Raw genomic sequence first — 15,279 nt, 5'->3', positions numbered from 1 at the left:
TTTTTTTTTTTTCCCTTTCTTTTTTTTTTTTTTTTTTTTTTTTTTTTTTTTTTTTTTTTTATAATTGGAAGGGCTGATTTTTATTTTTTTACTGTTTTTTAAATTTATTTTTTCTATTTTTCTTTTTTTTAACTTTTCTTTGGGAAATATCAGGGGTCTATACAGCACAGCTGGGGATCATAGCACTTCTACTCCACTAAGCCTCCCTCTGTTGTTCAGACTCCCAACAACTCCCTAAACATTCACATTCCCTGCATGGGGCACTCCCCACCCTCTCCGAACTCCCTGAATACTCACGTTCCCCGCACTGGCCATTCCTCACCCTCTCAACTCCCTGAACATTTACATTCCCCGCACTGCCCGCTCCCCACCCTCTCCGACCTCCCTGAACACTCACATTCCCCGCACTGGACGCTCCCCACCCTCTCCGAACTCCCTGAACACTCACATTCCCCGCACTGGACGCTCCCCACCCTCTCAACTCCCTGAACACTCACATTCCCAGCATGGGGAACTCGCCACTATCTCCGAAAGCACAAACACTTCACTACACTGACCAGCCTGACCTAGCTGCTCCTCAGAGCACCCCCTGCACACTGCAGTGTCAACCAGCCAACCTTTCTCATCACCCATCACACCTGCACCCCTTCTCTCAGCACCCACCATACCTGCAGCCCATCTTTTCTGACCACCCACCATGTCCGTAGCTTCCTTTCACCACCCATTGTACGCCTCCACCTCCTGTCCGTTCAGCACCCACCACACCTGCAGTCTCTGTTTCTCTTAGCACCCTGCATGCCTGAACCTGACTCCTTCCATCACTGTACCTGTACCCTGCACCTTACTACTGTACCTGTGCTTGCATTCCTCCATTCTCATCTCCACTTCTGCACCACACCCCCCTCACCACTGCTCCCCCATTTACACCCAATGTCTGCACCCCCACACACACACACACACACACACTCCCACCACCATGCCTGCATACTGCCATCTTGTTCTCACTACTACACCTACCCCCTTAACACTACTTAGGACAAAACTGCAATTACCTGCAACTTAAGCCCCTTGTAGTTATCATTTCTATCAAACGAATGAGCCCAGCGATCCCTTTCACATGTTTTCATGGTTACATTTGATTGTTTTACTGGGGAAAAAAAACGTCTTTATAGAGCTAAAAGTGTAGGTGTGCCTCCTATTCATCTCTATGAGGCATATAGTCATGGCAACAGAAACCCCGCTGCATCTAAACTCCTATTTTGTAATAATAGCTAAGGGGGTTTTATAAAAATGTACACATATACTTTAATAGGTGAAGCTCCAATTACTCAGCTGAATAGTTCAATCATTCCCTCCCTTTCCCAGCTCTATATGGCCTTTTATACAGTTTCAGTTGAAGGGCTTGTTCAAACCATGTCCAGACCAGAACAATCTTTTTTCCCGACCCCAAAAAAGTATCCCTGTGGTATTTCTGCGCTCTGTTCACATCGGCAGTCCATTCGGGTCCAGACAAAAAAATACTGCTAGTCTGATTTTTTTCTCTGGTCTGGAACGCATGCAAACGCATGGGAATGCACTGGACTGCACCTGAACCGTCAGCCATCGCTCCCCACAGGGATGCCTCTCCTCCCCTCTCCATTTCTCCGGTGCTGACTGGCTTTATCCAAATCTGAAAAAAAAACACCTGTTGTTAAACCACTTTGCATCCAGAGCAATGTTTTAATTTTTCACACACATATTAAAATCTGCGTTGTTTGGTAAATGTATAAAAGGTTGCATTTAGTATATACTGTAAATACCAAACATGTCATGCATGCACCCCTGGAATGTTGTCTGTGGATACTCAACATTGTCCATAGCTTTTATAGAGTTCCGATTTTAGCTGGCATTCTACTTGAAATATATTTTAAAAATATGTTTAAAGTGACATATAGTACGTAGGGCTACAGACAGTGGTGTAACAATTGCCATAGCGACCCAGGCGGCCGCAATGGGGCCCTGGAACAGGGGGGCACGGTCAGGGCCGCTATGGCATGTGGGGGTGCTGGCTGTCACAGACACAGCTAGTCTAGTCTTGGAGCTGAAAAAGTATCTGTACTTGTACCGAGTACGTTAATTGGTATCTGAACATACCTATGTAATACACTTCCTGTCCTAGAGTGACAACGTTTACTCACTGTATTGTATCTGTAGAAGAGCAGTGTTGTCACCCTAGGGCAAGAAGTGTGGTACAGTACACCTCCACCTCTCCTCAATACACATAGGTGGTAGGAGTTCTGTAGTTTGCAGAGCTGAACTGGGCATATCTGATAACACTGCAAGATGCTCAGGAAGTTGAGGTCACTGTCTTTTTTTGGCAAGGATTAACAGGTTTTTTTGCATTTATTGAACAGATATAAATGAGTTGTATATTTACCAGACCAAGCCCAAAAGCAAATAAGTAATATTATTTTTTTGGGTTTCCATACACTTTACATTCAGATACCGAGCCTGTGCTCTTAATGTCTAATCAAGCTTACATTTTAACCATAAGGTTTTCTTCTTTCTCTTTTTTTTTTTTATTCCCTCCCCCCCATCATAACTTTTTGATTGTTTTTGGTCAGGTACGGTCAGCGTTTATGATCAATACAGCTAAAATATTACGATGAAATGTGACTAAAATGGTTTGATAAAGTGGAAGAACTTGTTTGATCAAATCTTATTGTAATATGTGTTTTGTATATTTTCAGTTTGTAAACCTGTACATGTGCGTACAGAATGATTATTTTTGTGTGTTTTCTAAAAAGTAATCTGATTAAAAAGTAATCTGAAAAAACTAGGTACACTATCTCTAGGAAAGAGCAGATCCTATTCAAATGTTATTATCAATTTGAAAAACATTTGTAAGGGTATATACAGTATTAAATATAGGATGTGGTTTGTGTATCCAAATTGTTTGGGCCAACTCTGTCCTCATATAATTGGAATGGAGATTTACCATTAAAATTCACACTTCACATAAATCAGCATAATGTCAGCATTAGGGATGGGCTGCATGTTCGAGTTGCACATAGATTCGACTCGAACATAGCCTGTTCTAGCGTTCGCCGAACATTACGGGATGTCCGCAGTCTGTTGCACTGCGCCGTCCGAAACGGTAATTGGCTACAGTCCTTCACCTGACCGCAGGTCAGGTGCAAGACTGTGCCAATCAGGGCTCAGTACAAATATAGAGCCATGATTGGGCATACTGTGTGTGTGTGTGTGGGCATACTGTGTGTGACTGCCCCAGGCACCATATATAAAGGAATTTTTCATTTTTAATGTTTCATTTTAAGTGATGTTAAATCACTGCTCCTTTTAAAAATTGTATTTTTTTTAAAGTGTTTTTTTCATTGATACATGTCCCCCAGGGCAGTACCCGGATACCCATACACTTTTTATGGCCAATTAATTGCATATAAGGCTTCAAAATGACTTGCTACCCCCATAGACTTGCATTGAGTTCTAAGTTTGAATTAGAACTTTTTCCATGTTCGAATTGGAACCGAACACGGGGGTGTTCGGCTCATCCCTAGTCAGCATTACTAACTTACATGATAAGTTTGCGTGAAAAAGTATTTTGCTTGCCATGGAGGAAAAAAAAACTTCTGCTATCCAGCAAAAATCTAAGCAGCCTAAATGAATATTGGCTTTGAGCAGCACTGTGGGGGTTTCACACTTATTGGCGTGTACAGAAAGACTATAGGTTTCAACCAGACAAGCATGGTGTTTAGTACATCACATAGTGGTAAGGCTGTTTACATCAAGATGTTCCCCTTCACATGCATATCTAAGGTTTCCCTTTTAAAGTTGAAATGCAATTATCCCATAGAAATTAAAAAACAAACAAACCCATATTTAATTGTGGCAATAGTCCATGAACAAGCAACCCACAGTGTCCACTACTGCACCCACTTTTAGTTCTCACCTCACCCTTCTTGGGTGACGGCAATATGTCTAACACTGACAGGGTCTTCACAGTTTGTGTCAATTCTCAGGCATCCACGGACAGTTTAGGTAGATGTTCATGCCGGTATTAGTTTCCAGAGGAATCTGCACTCTAAGGCTATAGACCTGAAAGGAGTCACATGAACAAGCTCTGAGTTCTTGGTACAATGCCAGTAAAGTGACTAATAATGTCACTTGAGCATAGTAAGTTCCTTCTTTTAGCATTGCATAGATGCTGAGAGTCAGCGCATGGCCATAAGCAAAGGTACAGTTTACAAGGGAGAATTGCAGGGGACACACTCTACAGTCCTTCTTTTTTTTTTTTCAGATACTCTTAACCCCTGGTGTCCAACTTGTGGCCTGAGGGCTACATGGGACCCTTTGGTGATCTTGGTAGTCAGTCTGGAATGGGAGTGTTGATTACTAAGGGAATGTGATAGGTGTGCAGTCTTGTGTAACATTTCTTCAGTCTATCTCCTCCCGTATGTATCCAATTTCCACCACACCTATAGCATGTCCACAATGTCTACCCATTTCTTCTAGTATGTCTGCAGTCTCTGACAGTCTTCTGTAGCATTACATGTTCTAAATAATATGTGCAGCTTCATAGTGACATTAGGGTGCCAGTAGAGCCCCCAATACTTTGTAAGTTGGCAACCACTACTCTAGACCTTGGGTACCAGGATTAAAGTTAGAATTAAATTTGATTGGGGACTACAGTTCTACTTTAACCACTTTGTGACTTTGCTCAAACTGCCCCTTGTGCTCTGCAATGGCTAAGTGCTGTAGTGTATGAAATAAATGAATGCGATATGATTTGCCTAATTTATGGTTACACTGTGAACGTTCGTCTGTCTGTTGGCTTTTTGTATTGTCCGCTGGGCGAGTCTCTGAAGGGGAAGGATCAGTTGACCAGGGCATATATTTCACGTTATGCTATCTTGCACATACTGCCAGTTGCAATCTAATGCTTGTTCTCAGGACATTTGGATCATGAACAACCACTTTGCACAGGACTCTTTCTCAAGTCCTGTGCAAATTAAGATATTCTTCTACAAGGGTTTCTAGTCATGTCATCTGGTGGAGAGTTTTCCTACTCTTTCCACCACTGGCTTCATGCTAACCTCCTATTTCTGCTGACCTGATAATGTCCCTGTCAAGTGCAGTTTTCATATTGTCACTTAGGTGACCCGTCACTACCTCCTGTATGAGTAGAATATTCTATTCAGATATTTTATTCTGATGGATGACTTTTCTTCTTTGTTTAGATCTACCTTTATGACCTCATTCCTGTGGATAATTTCTGCCAACATTTCGGGTCATTTGAGGTTGGTCTAGTAGAGGCAAGAAGGGGTATATTATGTAAAGCTAGGAGATAATATATTGGGGAGAATACATTTGCCTTAGTTTGCCTTTGCCTAGTTTGTGCTAGTAATGTCATTCAGGCATTTTTGTGAATTAGACTTTTATTTTATTCTATGATAATATTGCTCTGTTGTAAATGGTTTTATTCAAGTTCAAGGCTTTAAATTAATTTAATGGCAAAGAAAGTGGTATACTACCTACCACAAGATAAAGTTCAGTTATTGAATACAAGTATAATAAAAAGTAAAACCTTCCAGTTTACCGGCACACCCTCAGTCAATTCGTAATGAGATGAGCTAGGCCCTCTAAGGCTGTGTCTGTGTGGAAGCAGTGGCCTCCCTGCAGACCTCTGACACACTCCCTGCGGAGTCACAGCCTGAGCTCTCTAACCAGCAGTAGATGAGCTTTGCTGATTGCAGATAATCCACTACTGAGAGACAACAGATGTGTTATTTCTAAAACATAGTTTTATCTGCGCATGCTGAGGTTAATTTTTCCTCAATCTGTAGATATGTTACATGCATATTTTTAGTGTCCAAGTGCATAACTTTATATCTTTTAGTAATAAACCTCATCCACCAAATAGCTGCCCATCCCCCTATTTTATCTATGTCTTCTTGTACTAAAGAACACTTTACACCTCAGCTGGCCACACCATTTTTGCAATTGTTCCCATTGTTTTGCTTTTCTACTGCTGCATTGCTAGCTTTTGTAAAATACCCCCCAAACCATGCATTTTTGGAAAGCACAAGCCCGGTAGAAGGGGTAGCTACAGTGAAATATCTGGGGTCTAAACAGACCCCTGACATTTCCCTTTTGAAAAAGAAATTTGAGGACATAGTCCTCAATTTATTTTTCTGAAGCCCATGTTCAAAATGAATTGAAAGCACTCGGTACAGAAGTTTCTCATTCATTCAAAGTCTGTTGATAGTAAAATATTTACTATCAACAATCAACCAGTTTCTGAATGGGGAGAATCCCCCGTAGTGAGTGCTTCTCCTCATTGAGAAATTCATGAATGAACAGGAAGTGATGTGAGGCACTTCCTGTTCATTCATAACTGGGGACACATAGTACTGATGATCACTCCAGTGTTTGCTCTGCACAGAGGTTCGGGAGGCCAACAGCTATTAATTTAAAGGAGACCTTTGGGGGAACCATTCTGATATAAGTTTATGAGGTTATAGCAGAACGGTAAATGCCGGTAAGGCATACTGGCCTGGCAGTCTGGGGACAGTTTTGTTCCCCCGTATGCCTTACGTCGGTGGCAGGGAAAGGGTTAAGACATATGACGGCATTCCAAACTTTAGTTAAGTAGCGTAATGAGCAGTGGCTATGGCCCACTGACCCAAGGACAACCTGACACACTTGGGGCATAGTTTTGTTCTGGTAGTCACAATAGATAATTTTGAGATGTGGCTTCAGCACCAAGGTTTTCTGCATGATTTCTGACTTTTTTTGATCTGTATTTGAGACTTTTTTTGTATATAATCTTCAGAAGTCCTCTTTAATATTAGGGGTTTTCTGAACTTTAACAGTGTTATTCACAAAAGGGTAAAGAGTTTGGAGAAGGCAGGAGCAGTGAACAATCTAGGCCAATATAGAATTGGAGAATTTTTCCAAATCGGCTATGCTGTCCTAGATTGTTCACTTCTCCTGCCTTCTCCAAACCCTTCACCCTTTTGTGAATAACCATGTAAGTCTTGTAGGTTTCCAATCCAAGACAAGTCGGATAAAGTGTGCCTCAAAACAAACAGATGAGCTGTTTTTGTCTCTAGGCAACAGTTAGTGCTCTGGGAAATCTTTATGTAATAAATGTTTATTTGTAAAAGTGTGTGTGTGTGTGTGTTTAGACTTAAAACCATTTTAGCTTGCCTTTTTTAGGAGGAACTTCACCCTTATCTTAAAATTTACATCAAAGGTGCCTTTATAGAAGTGTTTAGTAATGGCAATCCAGCAATCTACACACATATATACTTGGATAAGTAGATAAAAGAAACATTCCTTTTCTCCCTAAAGTGGCCATTTTCACTACAGGCCGTTCAAGCTAACTCCCTTTACTTCCTGTAATTCTGGGTCTGTCTCCTGGAACATGTGACAGTGCACATCATCTCATGAGATTTCCCAGAAGGCACTTGTGATGTAGCCTTCCCAGCATGCATCTGTGAATCCTGGGCTACATCACTAGTGCCTCACTCAACCAGGAACTAGAAGAACAGTAATTGTAGGTAAAAACAAACAACGTTTAATGATTGTAGGATGACTTCATATCAGCGTGGAGATGGGATTTATAGTGAAAGGTGCAAAGTTTTTTTTTTTTTAGGTCATTATTATTAGTCTTATTTCTATTGGAGATTTAATACATATGAATAGTTTTGGATTTTTTTTTTTTTAGTATTTATTACATTATTCATTAAAGGAGAACTATGGGGTCAGGGCTTTCCCCCATAGTTCTCCTTAGGGTAACGGGAGGACACAAACTAGCATCCTCCCGTCACCCTAAGCTCAGTATACCGCGAGCTACAGCTCGTGGTATACTGGGACGCCGCAGCCGGAGCGGATCCCGACATCGATGTCGAGATCCGCCCAGCTGCGTGAGTGACAGCTGGCTCTGCCTTTCTAGAGGCAGAGCCAGCTGTACCCGCTCCCTCCCCCGTCCGTTCCGCCAGTCAGCGCTGGAGGATCGGATCGGGGGTTGGGGGAATCCAGCCCCTCCCCTGTCACGGCAGATAGTCGTGACAGGATCGAGAAGTGAGCGAACGCCGGCATGTGTTCGCTCACCTCCCGATCTACTGAGCCGACCTGTGACAGTCTCATTGTCACAGGTCGGCTAGAACTAGGAGGTGAGTGAAAAGCACTCACCTCATAGTTCTCCTTAAGGAAAATAAAGCATTATGGCTACTAGATAGAGCTGAGGATCACAGGAAATAAGTATTCACGAGAATAAGTGAATCCGGAAAATAGGACTTGCCACTAGGTGGAGTTGAGAATCATGGGAAATTAGTACTTTCTATGTTCCTAGGCTCCTTCTAATGAATGTACATGCCATTTCCCAGGGTACATTGTAAATACACTCCTATGAGTAAGAGTTATATAGTGTGACATTTTCGGCTTCCTGTATGTACCCATTTTTAGCACAGGAAAAGTTTTTTGCTCCAATTTTGGATTTGTTACCATCATCTATGTTCTATTATTATAATTTGATTTAAATTCACAGCGACAAGCTGGACAAGCACCTGGCTACAATGTGCAGACAAACCTGGAGCAGGATTGACTTGTTTCCTAAAGCCCTTGTGATCTGCTTGTGCAAGATAAAACTTTACTATAGAAAGGCCATTGCTGTCCTGATGGTTTTTAGACCTACATATCTGATAGACTATTTGGTGTATTAGAAATGAACAAATCTAGCCAAGCTTTACTTGGGCTTAGTTCAGTTGTTGCATGTGTAATGTATTTGGCTGCTGCAAGTATAAAGTGCAGGCCACTAGTGCTACCTGAACGTACCTGCAGCAGCCTTCCACCCCACCCATCCAAATACCAGACCCTTCTGACAGGCAAAGCCGCAACCCTTCCGGGTAATCTTGAAGCTTGCAGCCATCACAAATAATGGACCTATTGGTCCATCACTGTCTATTACTATGATGGCTAACACAATACAAAAACTGGAAAAGCGCACTACATGGAGTGACCACTGCCCCTCACTGACGTCACACTGTCATTCTACGTTGCCTTTCACTGACAGCTAGACACAGCGAGCCGCGGCCTAAGAGACGGCATAGCAGCGGTCTCCCCCGCCGCTCTCCCACGGATTCGTTCAGGCTCAACCTGGCCAGCTGAGACCTGCCGACTCTCCATAGACCCACTTAATGTCAAACCTATTTTAGACGGAGGTCACCTTTTACCGATCACCACGGACTCCGGGCAGACGCCCCCCTTGGGAGGGTATCGCCAGTCTCACCAGTCACAAATGCATCATCCAATATGATTACTATTGGATGATTACCTGAAGATATAGTGACATCTAAAAACGTGAGTGAATTTTTAAACAGTAGTAGCGCTCTCAATATATCTGCTTATTATTACTATGATGGGGATCCTTAGTGGCCAATAGAAATGCACCAGAGGTGGGCAAACTTTGGCCCTATTTGGAAGTGCTGACGCTTTGAGATTTGACCATGGCATGAAGGTTTGGGAGGCTGCTGCAGTTCCTGCACTTTAAAATTGAGGCAGTTTGTCCTTTTTAACCCAGTGACAAAGACGATTTAATATGCTTTAGTTTTTACTTTCATAAGTGCACTCTTCTGATGCCTCATTTCTTTCCAAAGGCAGTTTGTCTTTGTCTCTGCTAGAGACTCTGACTTAGTGGGTTTTTCCAGTATCCATACACTATACTAGAGGCTGTGGTAATTGGTGGAGCTTTGTTCTTATCCAAGATACTCTTTGGATTTCGACTAAATTAGGCATACCAGTAATTATTTTTTATAACTTTCCACGACAACACATTGGGTGGAATTTATCAAAACCTGGAGCAGAAGAATCGGGAGCAGTTGCCCATGGCAACCAATCAGTTTCTCTGTTTAGTTAAGGTTTTAAAATGAAAGGTAGATGCTGATTGGTTGCCATGCACAGCTGCTCCAGATTTTGTCTGCTCCAGTTTTGATAAATTCCCCTCATTGGGTAACATCATACTTATAATCCATTTTGCACTATTTGCTGTAACGGTACCTTTTGATTTTGGAAAACACTAAAAAGGTATAGTAGAGTATGGGGTTTTTTACTCGCTAAGCATGACATATTTCTGGAAAAGAAATTACAATTTCTAATTTACATTCAGTACATGTTAGTGTTTACCGTTGCCATTTTTTCTGAGTTTTTCTGAAGAAAAACTGAATCTGTGTTGACCATACCTCAGCAACTTCCATGCAGCACTGATCACTGTGTATTTACAGTCCAAAATATTTAGTGTCCTGCATTGTTTTTAAGTACTGTTTATTACCTGTGACATTGTTCTACACTCGAAAATATGGTTAATAATCCACTCAAACAATTGACTCATGAAGAAGAGGATTTTATGGTACATTAAAAGCGGGACTCCAGAAATGCAAAGTGAATTTTTGGATATTAATTCCTGTGCTTTACACATGTCTCTGCTAGCTGCTACCTGGGTCAGCTTGCTGTATATATGTGACACGTAGTGCATTTAGAAGCCTGGAGACACAGTGAGAGCACAGGAAGACATATTGGTTAATGAGGAGTTACATGTGCCATTGAAATGGATGTACTGTGTAGGAAATCGGGGTAAATGATAGAATTTACAGATCCTTTGGCATGTCTACTGTGAATTAAGCAGTTTACCTGTAGGATTGCTCTATGTCTTGAAAACAGGGACAAGCCTTTTAAACTAGGCACTGAAAATCAGAAACACTTGTATGTATTTCCTTGCTGCCTGTTAATAGATCATGACAACTGAATTAAAATAATATTCATCTTTTTGTTTTTTGACAGGTGCACATTTCGGTTCCCAAGCACTGTTATAAAGATACGATTTACCATTCTTTACCAGGAAAAGCAGGAGAATATCACTTTGCCACCTTCTCCTATATATCGGCAGATTTCACCCTTAAAAATACATATCCCCGAACCTGATGTGCCAAGCTTTATCAGTCCTTTACCTTCACCTACAGGAACTATCAGGTAAGGGGTTCTCTTTTCTGCTACATGCTTCACAGCAGTTGCAGTTTTTTTTCTGCATATGTCTTCCTAATGGCTCCAAATGACAGGAAAATAAATCTTGTCACATATCATTGAATCTCTACTAATGTACTGTGACTCAAACTCGGCATATATTGGACTACAGCCTGCTATATGCTGACAGCGCAGAGCCAAGCTTCAGGTAGGAAGGACTGACAGCTGGCTCTGCCTCTTTAGAGCCAGAATCAGACGTGCCTGCCCCCTCCCCTGTCTGACCCACCAGTGAGAGGGGAGTGGGGGAATCCCTGTGGGGAGAGGTGACTGACACTCACTACTCTCTGTAGAGATAAGCGGTGAGCTGAACCATCCGCAGTTACATGATCACTCAGATCTCGGTATAGAGCTGTTGCGTGACAGCTGCAGTGTTCCACCCGGCTCTAAGTATTGGGAAGAGTATATTTTACTCTCCCAATACTTCTCCTTTAAATCCTGTGATTTGCAAATCCAAGTTTAATCTCTTTGTGTAAGTTTGTTTAATTGTTTACATTTAAAGGGAACATGTGAGGACGGTAATCAGGGATCTGCCATTGATGGTGCATAGAAGGGGGGGTGGTTTGAGATGTGTGTGCGTGCTAAGAGGGCCTGGCAGGATGTTTTTTTTCCTTAGACAGAAACCAGTTGAGCTCCAAATACATTCTTAGATTTCAGCTACAGTATATGCCAAATAATTCAGCAATAACTTTGTACAGTACAAATAGTTAAACAAGGGTTTTTTTTTGTTGATATTGGGATCTGTTATCAATAATCCATCCACTTTCACCCAGGTTTCATACATTTTTATAATTGGATTAAATTGGAAAATGCGTGAATCCTGGGTTAAAGTTGTCTGAAAATCTTCATAATAGACCCCATAGTGTTCCAAAAGTGAAGTCACTGTATATATTAAAGGTAAAAATAAGTAAAAACAATAGAAAAAGAGGTTCTAATTTTATTCTGCAATTTGTTTTCTTTTCTTTTACACTAAAACAATGTTTCTGGTACAAAACATGGTGAAGCTGTATAAAATGTAAGGTCTTTATTTTAGTGAATGTGACATTTGTTGTAAGTGTATCTTCCTGGTGCATGTGTTTATATTAAGGTGATTTGATTTACCTTTAGTTAATGTTTGGTGAATGTCACACTCAGTGCTTTAAAAATATGCTCTCTTTTTTGCATATGCGTTTTTTGTAAGGCTTATGCAACAAAAAACTAATAAACAAAATGAGCAAAAACAGAAAATAAATTTTGACAAGAACAGTATGAGAATGACCTGAATACACATGTAATAAGAGCAGGTAGATCAACAACAGAGATAATTCGGGTTAATGGATAATAAAGGCTTAAATTGGAACATAGTTGAAAAAAACAACAACTTTGTTTTTATATTTAGGGTTTCTTTACAGTTTTTGCATAAAGAAAGTCCAGATACTTTTGTAGCTGTTTGTGCAGACACTCATAACTAGATACCAGATACTAGTGCCCGGATACCACATACAAGTGAAACTGATACAGTGAAAGCAGGAGTACATACAGGAGGCAGTGAATTAAAAGAATGTTATTTTCTGAAATATGCTTTTTAGGTTTTACATTTTTTTTTTTTTTCAATGTGACATCAAGCTTAAAAAAGACATTTGTTTACTATGCATTAGGTTATCATTTGTTTTGTCTGTGATATGTTTGTACACGCTACCGCTTCCTCAAGCAAATGTTTATCTCCTTTATTTTGTTCAGTGCTAAAAAATTAATTTTTCTTCATCAGATAAATGTGAAATTTGACATCACTCGTTTTTTTTTTAATTACAAATGTTAGCCAGCAGGTGGCGGGCTCCAAGCAAGATGCACAGCTTTCTTCTTATTTGACCGCTATAAAACAGCTGCATTTATGGCTGTTACATTTTCCTGAAGAGCAGGATAGATAAAAATATAAAGACTGCTAAATGATTGAGGTTGGACACTCTATCCTTTTTACTAGAAGAGATGGGATTGTCTTGTTTAGTCAGGTGTACACAGGCTGCCAACAAGCATGAGACTGTGCTGAGCCTTCTTATTTGAAAGTCCTGTATGCTCTACAAATGAAGTGTTCTTGATGTGTCCGTATTCATTTGTTTACTTTTAGCATAAATATATTACACAACTAATTCTATAAAACCTTCAAACAAAAAAGATCCAAAAAGTTGTAGTTTTTCATTTATGCGTGATATGAAATGTAATCAGAAAGTTAGCTTAAGTACATTGGTTGGTTATTTGCAATCTTTCTTTTGGCTTAATCTGGTTTCTCCACTTCTAGTGTTCCTAACTCTTGTCCTGCCAGCCCACGAGGAGCTGGATCTTCAGGATTGCACTTCATTCATAGTATTGCTTCAGAACTTAAGCTGGCAGCAGAGTGTGCAGCCAAGGCTGCTTCAGAACAGCACACAGAGACATCTGGAGGAGAATGTCCCAAGGTACACCAAACTAACTTTACAGCTTGATACAAATGTAGAAATGTCTTGATGCATAGTGTTTACAATGGGTCCTATAGTAATACATTCATAGTACCAAATTAAAGTAAAACCAAACTTAACAGAGAACTATGGGGTAACCTTTTTAATCCCATAGTTCGCTAAAGGGTCACAGGAGGACATATTCTAACATCCTCCCGTGACCCAAAGCTCTGTATATAGCGAGCTATTGCCACTATATACCAAGATTGCCACAGCTGGGACGGATCCCGACAATTATGTCTGGATCCGCCCAGCTGCATGAGTGACAGCGGGATCTGCCCATCTAGAGGCAGAGTCAGCTGTGCCCACCACGTCAGTTTCTCCACTCAGCGCTGGAGGATCAGAGCGTGGGGGGGAGGGGTTGGGGGGCAATCCCAGCGTGCAACGGTGAGTGACGGCTCTCTGCAGGGAGATGATCGGAAAGTGAACGAGCGACGGTATGCGTTTGCTCACTTCCCGATCTATAGAGCCGACCTGTGACCGTTTCATTGTCACACGTCGGCTCGAACTATGAGGTTGAGTGAAATACACTCACCTCATAGTTCTTCTTTTAACTATATGCAGAAATAAAAAAGGGGATAATGCATATACTGTACATAAATACGTAGGAAAACCTGTTTTAGCAATTGCATAGTATTTTGGCTGGCTAGCCATCAATCAGCCCATCAGCAGGACTGGGCACCTCACTCTTTTTTCGTTTCTCCTGGCCTATGTCGAGATGAAAAGGCTGCCTCCTCTGCTCGTGGCTAATGCAGTTGTTAATGCTGGAGATGGTAAACATTGGATTCTACTACCACAAGCTGCCTTTTTTTTTTATGACAGGTTAATCCTGTATCCACTTTTTCTGCTATGGAGGATAGAGGTGGATCTGAGGTGGCTTCCTGTTCTCTCTTGCTATATATATATATATATATTTACAAACTGTATATTTAACACTGTTCATACATGTCAAGATTAGTGCAATTATATTACAATGTTTTCACTTGTAATCCAGTAGCAAGAAAATGGGTTACAATCTGTGCTGTTAAAGATAGTGTCAACTGTCTTGATTGTTTAACCATATTTCTTAAGGTCTATCAATCCTAACGCAGTCTGTCCAAACATGTCTATTGTACATTGACAATATAGAAATATGAGAGCAGCTGTTGACTCTATTATTTTCAATGTATATACTGGGTATAATTTATATTCCTTATAGTGACACTAAACTCAGGCGTTTAATCTTAAAAATGCACTCAAGTACCTTTTATCTATTAAACAAAAATGTATCTGATTTGTGTATGACTCGACTGTAGATCCTCAAACCATCTCTGAATTGGTGCTGACACTGTTCTTCTTCTAGAGGGTGGCTACTTTTGTTCCCCATGGTCCCTGTGTGTCTTGTAAAGTAGTCACCGCTCCGAGATCACTCCTGTGATGGACTACAATCTCATACATATCAGTAAACTAAACGTGAGATTGTAGTACATCACAGGAGTGAGCTTGGAGCTGTGGCTACTTTTCAACACCCACAAGGACCATGGGGAACAAAAGTAGGCACCCTCCAGAAGGAAGGACAGTGTTGGCACCAGTTCAGAGATGATTTGGGGATCTACAGTCGAGTCATACATAAATAAGATACATTTTTGTTAGGGCTGCGGAAATTAACGATTTAATTCCTCGATTTAATCGTAAAATTTTTTGATCGGTACTCACCTCTCCGCCGACTTCCGTCGTTCCGGGAGTTCCGCCG

At 41.0% G+C, this 15,279-nt stretch overlaps 1 protein-coding gene across 1 annotated transcript in view; it reads left to right on the top strand.

Annotated features, from left to right (window-relative positions):
- The window catches only part of FOXK1 (forkhead box K1), a 61,251-nt gene that overhangs the window by 11,243 nt on the left and 34,729 nt on the right, over window positions 1-15,279 (top strand). Inside the window, exons 2-3 of the mRNA XM_018566797.1 lie at window positions 10,840-11,028; window positions 13,352-13,508. Coding sequence (XP_018422299.1) covers window positions 10,840-11,028; window positions 13,352-13,508 — 346 coding nt within the window. The remainder of the gene's footprint in view (window positions 1-10,839; window positions 11,029-13,351; window positions 13,509-15,279) is intronic.

The sequence above is a fragment of the Nanorana parkeri genome, unplaced genomic scaffold (assembly GCF_000935625.1).
Source record: "Nanorana parkeri isolate BGI_ZX_2015 unplaced genomic scaffold, ASM93562v1 scaffold975, whole genome shotgun sequence".
Lineage (NCBI taxonomy): Eukaryota > Metazoa > Chordata > Amphibia > Anura > Dicroglossidae > Nanorana > Nanorana parkeri.
Note: the sequence above shows the minus strand (reverse complement) of the source record. Positions and strands in the feature narration are given on the sequence as shown.